General features: G+C 40.0%; 1 protein-coding gene across 5 annotated transcripts in view; it reads left to right on the forward strand.

Moving 5' to 3' along the window:
* MAST4 (microtubule associated serine/threonine kinase family member 4) overlaps positions 1-12576 on the forward strand; it is a 568007-nt gene that overhangs the window by 500586 nt on the left and 54845 nt on the right. For all 5 annotated transcript variants that reach the window (XM_065873943.1, XM_065873944.1, XM_065873945.1 and 2 more), the window contains 4 exons: positions 998-1076; positions 6557-6714; positions 8672-8747; positions 10586-10795. In XM_065873943.1, coding sequence (XP_065730015.1) covers positions 998-1076; positions 6557-6714; positions 8672-8747; positions 10586-10795 — 523 coding nt within the window. The remainder of the gene's footprint in view (positions 1-997; positions 1077-6556; positions 6715-8671; positions 8748-10585; positions 10796-12576) is intronic.

The raw sequence follows: 12576 nt of genomic DNA on the forward strand, positions 1-12576 counted from the left end.
AGTCCACTCAAAATTGCTAGTAAATTAATGGTTCTGGAATGCCAGAGATTTCAGAAAAAATTGACTTTCTGGTGTCCCCTTGCCTTAGCGACAGTGTTGTCTTTACTACTCCAGCAACTCATCTGAGACCCTTGTAATGACTATAATTCATAGCCAGAGTTCAGCCCAGAAGCAATCCATCCTGTTACGACTTGGAGATAAAAACCATACTCTGTTAAGACTCCTGACAGCTTTGCCTCTACGATTAGGGCAGGTAACCCTACTCTTTGCATTAGGCTCTATCACTAGTGGAGAATTTTCATTCTTCCCTCCCTCTCACTGGCTAGAGCTGGGCTGCATGCTCATGAACCCTGCAAGAGGCTTTTGCTGGAACACTTTATAAAGCCAGGTCGTGTCAGAAGGTATAATAACTCTTAAGAGAGTCTGTGTACAAGGTGAGTCACTTTCTTAGTGCTCAAATTATTTGCCACTTAAGGCTGGAGCCGGTCTTGAGCCCCCCGATCCCTTCTCCCCTCGGTGTGATGAGTAGGACTGCTCCCTTGAAAATAATAAGCAGAAAGTCCTGAGGATGCAATGGAAGTCCCCACAGGCTCTTGCACCATGCTGGAATGCAGGCCCTTCCAAAGATCATGGCCCCGGTTATCAGTTTCCAGATCAGAGTGTTTTTTCCTCCTCCCTTTCTGTTTTTATTCATCTGAATCTGCTGAGTCTGACTGATGTAATTATCCCTGGTATTCATTTTGTCAAAGTGTATTAGTGAGAGATCAATAATATGGATCACCCCATTCACTTTCTGCTTGTTTGGGTGTATTGATTCACTTTAAATAAAAGTCAACCTGCTGTATAATGTTTGTTTACTCTGGCCCTTGCTGAACATTTCCACATCCTCACTGACTGTGTTTGTGTCATTTGTTCAACTAAAAATACTCGGTTTCCCTGGGGTTCCCATGTAACCGTAATCCAGTGTTGGCCTAAGCTAATCTCACTTTCTCACCAGGACTGATGGACGCCGCTGGTCCTTGGCTTCTCTGCCCTCCTCTGGCTATGGGACAAACACGCCCAGCTCCACGGTCTCTGTAAGTGCCCGACTTTTCCTCTCTCACACCCCAGAGCTCTTACACAGGCAGTGCTTTCTCTGGGTGCTTCCTGATAGGAAGGAAAGGATAAATTCTGCATATGTGCCCCTCAGAGTAGGCAACACATCAGATGATGAGCTGACAAACATTAAAAGGACATACTTTTTGCGGCACGCTTTTAAACTATGATGCACAAGTTGAGTGAGTCCCCGGATCACCAGTTGGGAGGAGATTGGGAGCTTTCTTTTTCATACTATTTGGTGTTTTGGGTGGGAGGAGGAAACATAATCTGGTTTCATTGCGTTGGCTCCATGCCAGTGATATTAGTACTGAAAATGCCATTAAACTTTGATGGCCTGGGTCGTTTTTTTTCTTGTGTGGCTTATATGCAGAGGTTTTTTTTTTAGTTTTTCTCATTCAAAGGAAAAAAATGTCAAGCCTTAAATCTGTGCCTTCTGGATAAGAACTTTCTTTTAAGGAGAGACTAAAAGAACTTAGTAGTAGATTAAGATCAGTAAAGAGACAAGATGAAACAATGAAAATAGGATAGAGGAAGAAGGGATACTCTTGCCACAAACTACATTTCAACAGGAGCCCTAGCAATTACTAGAAGTGATTCAGTGGGTCAGATACATGCTTTCTCAGTTTAAATTAGTGATGTTGTGAGATATTTGTCTCCACGGAGCTTTATTTATTTTACTTTGTAAAAATTGAAGTATAGTTGATTTACAATGTTGTGTTAATTTCTGCCGTACAACAAAGTGACTCAGTTATACACATATTTTAGATGTTGAAAGTATGGGCCGCCAGTGTGAACATGAACGCTGACATTGATTGACCAAAAAGCAAAAAGAATAATTTTCAAATTTTAAGTGGTGTTCTTCCCTAGACTCCTAAGTGTCTCCGATTAGAACCCAACCAGCAGTAAACGAGTACTTGTCCCCTGTGGCTTACTCGTACATACTCTCACTGAATCCTCTCCCATGCCCCAAATGTGTATCATGTTCCTTGACTCTAAATCCTTTTTATTTTTACTATATCGCCTTGCTTTGCCCTTCAGTCAAGTTTTATTATAGTTTGGATACAGAAATTTCTCTTTTGCAAGAAAAATAGGGGAGAACACAGGATCTTTCTTCTTTCCATCTCTAGTAAATCATACGTTATTTTAAAAAGTGAATCCAAAAAGCAAAGGTGAGCTACATAGAATTGGACCCCATTTGGTACAGATTAGTTTGGAAATTATATTTTTATAAATACTTATTATGTGTTAGGTACTAGTCTCACTACTTACAACGCATTGATTGGCTTAATTGTAGAAACATACCTCATAATGTGGTTGTCATTATTGTCATCATTTTGTGGATCAAAACTCTGAGGCCCAGAGAATGAACCGAAGGGCTGTCTATTAACCCCCTTGTCGTAGCAGTAAGAATACAAGTAAGGGTTCTAGGCGCTTGGCTTTTTTTTAAAGGAATTTACAAGGTATTTCTTAAAACAAACCTGATAATTAATAAATCTGACCTGGCCATCTGTCATAATTGGAATCACTGCTGTCCCTGACTTGCATATATGCCTAAAGAGAAAGCTTCCTGAGACAATTTTTAGTCACATACATGTATTCTGTGTTTCTAACAGCTTCTGCCCAGAGGTAGGGCAGCTTTTCTCTTAAGTGTTTATTTTATTGAAGAAGGTAGTATCGTATAATTGTTGATCTCTTATTCCTATTTTTCCCTTCAAAATCAAATTTTAACTTTCAAAATTAACCTTTTTACCAAAAGACCAAAGGAACTGTTAAATTTGTGGAGTGAGTGTAGGTTCTGTTGCCCAGAAGTTTGGCTATTTTTTCTCCTTATTGGTTATTGATAAAAAAGCTAATTGAGGGCTTCCCTGGTGGCGCAGTGGTTGAGAGTCCGCCTGCCGATGCGGGGGACGCGGGTTCGTGCCCCGGTCCGGGAAGATCCCACATGCCGCGGAGCGGCTGGGCCCGTGAGCCGTGGCCGCTGAGCCTGCGCGTCCGGAGCCTGTGCTCTGCCGCAACAGGAGAGGCCACAACAGTGAGAGGCCCGCGTACCGCAAAAAAAAAAAAAAAAAAAAAAAAAAAAAATTGCTAATTGAAAATCTAAAATGCTGCTTCTCATTTCCCCCAGTTTCTTTATGTTCTCGCCCTTCATATATTAGGGTGAACATTGTGCAAAACTGCTTAGGAGTTGCATTTTCTTCTTTTCTAAATCTAACCTGAATCACTCTTAGAGTCTCATTTTCTGGGTTAACTGGTTGTGATGTAGCTAATTAGAAATGCATTTTAGTTGTTGAGATGAAAACACAGAGTATGTACAAATAAGTTACAGACACTTTGAAAATGCAGCTTAAGTTTTACAGATAGTTGTTGTTAGCTGAATTCCAGGATTACTAACCCTGAAAGGTAAACGCCATGTCTTGATCCTTTGGGTATTATGTAAACTGCAAAATTCACAAGTGTTAAAATGCTCTATTCTGAAATTGGAAAGATTTGGCCATGTGGAGAATCAGTCCTTCCACAGAATATTTACTATTGCAGCTTCTCTTAACTTCAAATTTTGTAGTTAAAATTAATTTGCAAAGCTTTTCCAAGATAATATTCAGAACATAATTTTTAATTTGAATATAAGTAATATGGAATTGAAGCAGTAGGAGGACATCTCGCATGTATTTCTTACCAGATGAATTATTTTCTGCTGAGGGAAAGAATGGAAATACGAAAATAAATACCTATAAATATGAGGTATGACTATAAAATAATATTACTTTTAATAAATAACAAGTGGAAAATTACACATGCATATGGATACCGTCCCTTGCAAAATGGTTATCTTGAGAGACTAAATGTTTATTTGAATGATACCATTACTCAGAACATTTTGGGGGAACTCTTATTGCCTTGAGAACTAGAAGCACAGTTTTTTTTCTGTAACTCTTCACTCTTTGAAGGTGGATTTGATTTTTCATGTAGTCAGAAGTCATATGCAAACTAGTTGGGTGATGAGACTCACTGGCACCACACGTAGAGAACGTACTAGAAATATAAAGTCATGGGACTCAGTTTATTGGGAAATTCCCAAACTAATTCTTGAAACTCTAGTAAAAGTGCTGTTCCAAGGATGCGTTGACCAGCGGAAGTATCTTTTCAGTAAGTATATGAGGTCCTGAGGATGACACCTGCAGCCTCTGTTGGACTCACAAGTTCTCCTTTGAGTTCCTGACCTCTGCTGAAACTGACCCCTGGACTTCTCTGCTGTCCATTATTGACTCACTTTTGGGGCCCTGTTTGGTACCTTTTGAATCCCTGGGCCATTTGGAGAGCCTACAGTTGTTCCCAGTTCCATAAACTCCTCTCGACGTCGCTTGGGTTCGGTGTCACCCTTTTCCCATTTACACCTTGTTTGTTCCAACTGAGAAGAGAGAAGCTCTCTCCCCAGAGAAGCCCCTTGCTTCTCACTTCTCTAATACTTACTTATCCCACCTCCTCATTCATTTTAACATATCCCCATCAGTAAGCCCAGAGCATATTCCCTATGGAGTTCAGTTATATGGTTATGTATATGGTATAACCACAAAATTTTCATCTTAGGGTTAGCACGTGTTAATATTCTGTTATATTTGCTACAGCTTTTTGTTAAATAAACTTTTAAAATGAATAACATTAAAATACAACTGAAGTCCCTCGCACCCATTCCCTTTCTCTTCCCTCACTCCACAGAGGGAACCACCCTCCTGAAGTAGTTTGTGTCCTTGCCATGCAAGCACGGGTCTGCAGTACCTTATGTGAAACTCTTGAGCCTGGTGTGTTTTGGAAATTAACTTTCACATTTTAGAAAGGTGACATGATCCTCCCTGTACTGTACACAACAGCTCAGCAGCAATTGGGTCAGCAGGTCAGAATCAACTACATTAATATTTCTACAACAACCTGAATCAACATTCATACTAAGTGGATTAAATACATATTTTAAATAGCTTTCCATCAGTTCAATTAATGCTTTGCCACCTAAAAGGATTACTGTATACTTATGAACAAACTTTTTTGGGGTTTTGAATTCTTGGATTCAGAATTGTGGACATTGCTTTACCTTTGAGACATACGTACAAATCCTTAATTCTGTTTTTCTGTTTGCTCATTTCATCATCTTTGCTTTTATCGCTGCTGCTTCTCTCCTGCTGACATTGATTTTCTTATTCTTTTACTGATCTCTTGAGTTGACTTAGTTTATGTGTGTTTTATTTCTTTCTTTGTAGTGACAGTATTTAAGACTATACCTGTACTTTGTGAATAGAGCTTTGGTTTACCTCGTAAGTCTTTCTAGTAGTGTTCTCATTTTTATAGTTTATAAAATAATCTCATTACACTGTAAAAAGTCCTGTTTATCTCAGTATCTACTTAGAAGGTGTTTTATAATTTCAAGGTATAAGGATACTTTTAAGCTTTAGTCATTAATTTCTAGTTACTGCATTGTGATGCTGCAGTGTTTGTGAAGTGTGCTCTTAGTGTGGCACGTTTGTTTTTTTCTTTAAATAAAAAAAAAACCTAGAATGGAATATTCAAATGAGGGGTATCTTTCAAAATATGCTTATTCTACCTGTGTTTCCATTACTCAGACATTCCTCATCTCTTTTGTTAGAATGCTTAAAGAGTTCACCTCTCAATAAAAACAAACAAAAAAAGCAATCACTTTGCTTTATAGTTATATTTCTCAGATTGATTAAAAGCAGCGTTATTTAGCCATTCACCTTTTCTACCTTACTTTGCTCCAAGTGGTGAGTGACAGTTTTCAAAGAGCAAATCTATATTCAAGGGACAAAAAACTCACCACCATTGAAGGTTTTTGTTTTTGTTTTTTTTTAAAGAAACCTAAGCCAAAGAAGACAGAAATAGAAAATTCCAATTTTTAAAACAATGGCATTAGTAAGACAAGTATCTTCTTTATCCCCTCTCCTTTTTACCCAGGACACATATTGATGGAAATTGCATCAAAGGGTAGCCTGATTTGTAAAGAGAGATCCCATTACCTATTTATGACCATACATCACAGAATTCATTTTATGTTACTTACCTAAAAGTCACAGTGTTTGTGGCGAGTGGTAGAAGTAAGGATACCAATGTGAACTAATCTGTCATTTAATGAACCTAAATTCTTACTCCAATTGTCACTTTCTTGCTGTGGCTTTGACTGGGTCCTATCCATTTTCAGAGCCTGGGTTTTCTCCAGAGAGTAAGCTTTGTTTTGGGAAATTATCTTATAGACAAATGAGATGAAATATGGAAGCCATTTTGACCTCCCAGAGACAACATCAAGGTATACATTGAGGCACTAGCTATTGTAATTATTACATGGAAAGGATGTAGTATAAAACGGTGATATAACAAAATGTAATGCTGTGATCTCATATTCATTTAAAGAATTTCTTTAATTTTAGTCCTAAAACCTCACTTTGGTTTGTTTTAGTCATCCTGCTCCTCCCAGGAGAAGTTGCACCAGTTACCATATCAACCAACACCAGATGAATTACACTTCTTATCAAAACATTTTTGTACCACCGAAAGCATCGCCACAGAGAACAGATGCAGGAATACACCCATGCGCCCCCGTTCCCGAAGTCTAAGGTTTGTAGCCCTGATTGAAAAATTTCAATGAGTTGGATAATCTCTTTTCAACCATTTCAAGGGAAGACTTTTGGTCCTGTAATTCATATATGTGCTAATTAATTTATGGACTACTATATATAGTTTTCCATCTACACGTGATATTGTGAACTACCCTTGAAAGGCATCTTAGTACTTTTCTTTTAAATCCTTACAATTTGCTAATTGCTGTGGTAGCAGTAACCGTGACGGACTACAGGGACCACCTAGAGAAACTTGGAGCCATTGGAAATTTCAAGACCATCTAATTATGGTGCTACATCAATTAATATTTTACGAGGAAGAGGCTTGGCTGAAAAGGAAGGACAGCACGTTTGGGTTCACATGTGGAATTCAGATTCCACTTTACGAAAAGCCACCCAGATCTTTCATTCTTTCTTCCCATCACAAGTCTTACTTTCTCCAGGATTAGGAGCAAATTGTTAGGAGTCTGTATCCCTTGTATTTTGTGGGTACCATATGTAGTCCATTTGACATTGAGTAGAGCCAGTTTTGTTTTGGCCTTGTATCAAAAAATTACGTATATCACAGTTTGGCTCTTCAGGAAACAGACTCTGTAACACAGACCAGGATGTTTATTAGGGACTGCTTGGGAAGTACGTCTGTGGGAGCTGGGGAGGAAGCAGGATTGGGCAGAGGGAGAAATCTAGCTGCAGTGCAGACCTGACAGCTGCAGCCAACCCCACAGGGAGCTCTAGGGATGACACGACCCATCAGAGATGTCCCTCTGGGCCAGATGGCCCTTCCTTTATATCCCTGCCTCAGTCCTGGGATGTGGTACCCTGGGAAGGACATGGCCTTGGGTGAGGGGGCTCTGTAGCTGAGTCCATCCCTGAAGGGACTGGCAGCTGAAGCCTTCTGCAATCCCAGCAGCTGGACAACAGGTCCTTCTCTGCAAGGGGAGCAGGGTAGTCCTTCTTCAGGTCCTCCACAGTATGAGATCTTCATGCTGTAGAACTGGTCCGCTTTGATATATTAAGGTTTATTGTAAAACATAGTTTGTCAGGTGTTCAGTTGAACATCAGAGTTTTCTGAGAAGCGTTTTCCCCTTGTACCCTTCTTATTTAGTGTCTTATAGTAAAAGCAGCTACATGGCACAATTGTGTTAGATTATCTTGAGATATGGAATAAAAGACCAATTTTACGAATTCATTTAGAGCTGTATTCATTCAATGCATATTCATTCATCGTATTTTACCACATGGGTGCCATGTTTGGTTTTATGAAAGGAGTTCCTAGGATACCTACTACAAGCAGCTATGTCCTCTGCGGAGTATGTAAACTCACACTGAAATTGCCTGACTGTATACCACTAGGAAGGAGCAGGCACCTACTGTTGAAATAGAGAAAACACAGAGTTGTATGCCTGTGTTTAGTACTGTACACAGTGCCTTCCTCAGCATCCCAAATAAATATTTGCCAGGCCAGAAAATGGATTTCAGTGGTGACACCTGTGCCGTGGAACACTCTTAAACCTCTTCAGTGGTACGTGGCAGAGCGCAGGTGTATGATGAAAGTGTGAAATTATACAGCTCAGTGTGCCCTAGATGTCGCTGTTTGTAGCTACCCTGTCTTCTTTTATATTGCAGTTCATTAATTGGTTTCTAGAACCACGCAAACGCATGCTACATACAAAATATAATCACAATTTAAGAACGTTTTCTGAACCTTTATATTGTAGCTATAATTAATTTGCAGCATTCCACTTCTGGAGCTTTCTTTATGAACATGTTCGGGGTTTCTGTGCGTTTGTGAGTATGTATGCGTGCTAATGACTGATTTTGTAGTTTTTTACCTAATATACTTTTCTTACAAAGACTGCATAGTACTTCTGATGCAACCAATTGTTTATAAATGAAAAGCTTATTTTCATTTCATGCTGTGGCAAGTTTAAAAGGGTAATTTGCTTTGCTTGCAGCCCTGGACGCTCTCCTGCCTGCTGTGACCATGAAATAGTTATGATGAACCATGTCTACAAGGAAAGATTCCCAAAGGTAATGAGTTGAATTGAAGATGCCTAGCATCTAAACAAGTGGGCAACCTAGGTTTAGCATCTGTAAGGTGTTTGTCGTGGGAAGTAATGGTCCAGTCCATTGAGGACTCTCTTTATAAAATAGCACCAGAGCCTTCTTTAGAAAGATAAAATCACTAAACATTTTTAAAAGCTGCCGAGAACTAGCCACACATTCCGTGGGCTGAACTGGCTGTAACGTGAGTGCCACTGGTTGTCCTACCCACTGGGTGAGCCTGGTGAGGTACTCCAGAGAGCGTCAGCTTTGAAAGGCCTCTGGACCCTGGTGCTCCTTCTGCCCGTGTTGTGGGCCTGCTGCTGTATGGTCAAGCAGAAATTGTTTTCTTTCCTCAGAAGCCTGTAAATTGGTATGTGTCACGAAAAGTCTTTTACTTTTTTCACCCGATTTTTCTTTTCCGTGGCTTCCAATCCCTTTAGCAATCATACGTCTAACCCTCCTAGAAGGAAAGGTCCAGTTGCAGTGTTCCCTGTTAGACCAGCAATTTGGACTGAGCCAGAGAGGCCTTGACGAGGGGTTGTTGCCGGATGCCCTGGCTGCAAGGAGCTCCTGTCACCTCGTCTCCACAGCTTTTCCACCAGTGTGTTCCTACACATTTGGGAGAAGCAATTTCTCCATTCTGTTCCTGTCCCTCCCCCATCACCTTTGTAACCCTAGGCAATAGAGCAAAAGGAACTCTTTGGCTTCATAAATCAAGGGTAGAGTACTTATTATTTGGAATGAACCCAACATTGATGTCATTGATTACAGCCATTTTAGCCATTTATCACATGTCACTTGTTCCCCAGGGAAATAGATCCTGACTATCTATACTAGTTAATACTGGTTAGGATTTTAGAAGGGAACAGGAGGCAGAGGGAGTCTCCCAGCATATACAATTAATGCAGGCAAGGAACATTGATTAGGCAGTCGGGGATCCCAGAGAATGAAATAAAAGTTGGGAAGGAAATTTTAGATTTATGTTACCAAGGGAATCCCCTTGGCCATTTGCCCATTGATGTAGCTTTTTGAGGTGTGAGTAAGGATGGTATAGGATGCTTGCTTGTTCCTAGTACATTAAAACACAGCCAAAGGAACAAACTCTTGGCCCACGCTGTGGAACTCCAGCAACGATCCTGATGTTTGAATAGGTAACAACAGAGCTACAATATTTGATATTTTTGGCAATCTATCTGAAAGAGCCCAAGATCTGAAATGAGAGCACAGCAATTCACAGATACTGAGTTATTTGGAGAAGCTTACATGTACCACTTTACATTTGATAGGGCAGAGGAAAAAAGTAATTATCACCCTGGGAGATTCAGTTTCTCCTATATACCTCAGACCTTTTTCCCACACCGTGAGGCTGCTGCTGCTGCTTCTTTCTTTTTTTTTTCCAAATAGACTTTAGTTTTTAGGTTCATGGCAAAATTGAACAGAAAGTACAGAGAGTTCCCAAATGCTCCCTGACCCTACACATGCACAGCCCCCTCCCATCAACATCCCCCTCCCCCAGCCCAAGAGTGGTCTGTTTGTTATAATCGATGAACCTATACTGACACATCATAATCGCCCAAAGTCCATCGTTTGCATTAGGGTTCTCTGTCGTGTGGTATATTCCGTGGGTTTTGACAAGTGTATAATGATATATATGTACCATTATAGTATCTTACAGAAGGGAGGCTTCTTTTAAATTTAATTTCTAGAATTCTATTTAATAACTTGTGGAGGTCTATGTAAATGCTAGATAAATGTGACTATTGAGTTGTTTACATATATGTTTCCTTGTATTATATCCGTGTGTGCCTGTCATCTCTAAACAGGCTACAGCTCAGATGGAAGAGCGCCTGAAGGAAATAATCACCAGCTACTCCCCGGACCACGTCCTCCCCCTCGCAGATGGAGTGCTTAGTTTCACTCACCATCAGATTATTGAACTGGCTCGTGATTGCTTGGATAAATCCCACCAGGGTCTCATCACCTCACGATACTTCCTTGAATTACAGCACAAATTAGATAAGTTGCTACATGAGGTATAGACCCTACACCTTATAAAGTTTTCTGATTTGTTTTGCTTTTCCCCTGAAATAAGAAAAATTTTTATGAGAGCATTTGCTCAGAAAGTTTTAGCCATGAGACAGAGTTCACATTCCAGGGAAGCGAAGAGGAAGAAGAAAAAAAAAATTGATTGCTACTTGCTGTGAATGGATTCTGGTCAACATTTAGAGTAATAGAAAGTTAATGTTAATAACCTTTACAGGAACCTTGGGTCCCAACAATCTATGGCTCTAGGATAAGTGGATTGTGAAGGATTTTGAAGCAGTGATTTTTTTTCCCCTCCTTAACCATAAAGTTAGAAATTGCCTGAGTGTATGTACATTATTTGATGATGCAATCTAGTTCTAATATCTGGAAAAGCTGAATGGAAAATTGCTGGCTTCTTCCAGGCCATGTGTCCTATTAATCAACCTGCAGGTGGTGTTGGGTAGTAAATGGCAACTTATATTTTCATTAGTGTCAGTTTTCTTCTAACAAAATATCCAATTTCTAAAATGACAGATAAACACAGGCCCCTTCCAGGCCTAACACTTGCAGTCCTAGCTCCTGATAACACCCAGGACAGGAAGGGAGTGTGTATAGTGGAATGCAATTAATGCATAATATTGATGTCCTGACTGAAATTGATCAGCCACAGCCTACAAGTAAAACCTGTTTAGCCGATATGTTTGGATATATTGTATTTCTGTATCCCATCGGCATACATTATGCCCATGTAAATAAAACCGTAGGTGGTTTTCTCTAAGCATGATTGTGTAAATAATTGCATGGAACTGAAAGAAAATATTGGCATCCTAATTTTCTAGAAATTCATCTGTCCTTGCTCATACTGCATTTAGTTGTGGCAAGATGAGATGATCCCTCTCTGACTGGCAGCCACCAGTTTTCCTCCCTTTTCCATTCTGAACCTCCCAACAGAGTTTTCTATGCTCCGTTCCCATTTCTCGCATTTCAGCCTCTTGCAGCTCACTAAGGGAATGTTTCTCAGACTGTTTTTGGATGAACACATTGTCTTCAGGTTTTGTTGTCAATTTCCAATTTGTCATGGACCAATTCTACTATAAATTATGATGAAAATTAATTTACCTCTGTGAGATACTTCTTCCTTAATTCCATAGTTCAGTCCCAGGCTATTACCATAATTACTGGTTAAGTTCTGTGGTTCGTTCCTTCATAGGCATTCCCTGAAAAGGGTAGAACCCAAAGATGAAGCTATTTACATTGAAATCCCCCACTTAATTTTGTTTCTGTATGATAGACTCGGCAGGTTGTGTCATGGCAACTAAAAAAATCTTAGGGTTTCAAAAATCATCTGAATGCACCATGTAATAGATTAACATTGTTGACTTTTAGAGAAGTTTCTCTCTTGGGCAGAGAAGCATGTATACGTGTGTAACATAAAGAGCATTGTCAGGTTTGAATAAGGATGTTTTCTTATTTATTTTCACAGATAAACATTTTCCTTCAGTCCTTTTGTGAAAATTAAAACTGTCTTCAGAATCATATTCACAGTGTCCTTCCAGAGTTTGGAGCTAACAGGTCGCAGGGGAACTTGCTCCTTTGGGTAGAATCACATTGTGAGGCCTGGCTTTGCCTTCCCGTCGATGCAGTTATTGTCAGTTCCCAGCCATGACATTGTGTGCCCGCCTAGCCTGTCTCCCCGCCACTGTTCCCATTGTCAATCCTTTGCACACTCAGGCCAAGTCCCCCTTAGGTTGAGTAGCTTGATTTAACCGATGCCTTTTTAAAGTCCTGA

This window comes from Phocoena phocoena, chromosome 3, assembly GCF_963924675.1.
Source record: "Phocoena phocoena chromosome 3, mPhoPho1.1, whole genome shotgun sequence".
Taxonomy (NCBI): Eukaryota; Metazoa; Chordata; class Mammalia; order Artiodactyla; family Phocoenidae; genus Phocoena; species Phocoena phocoena.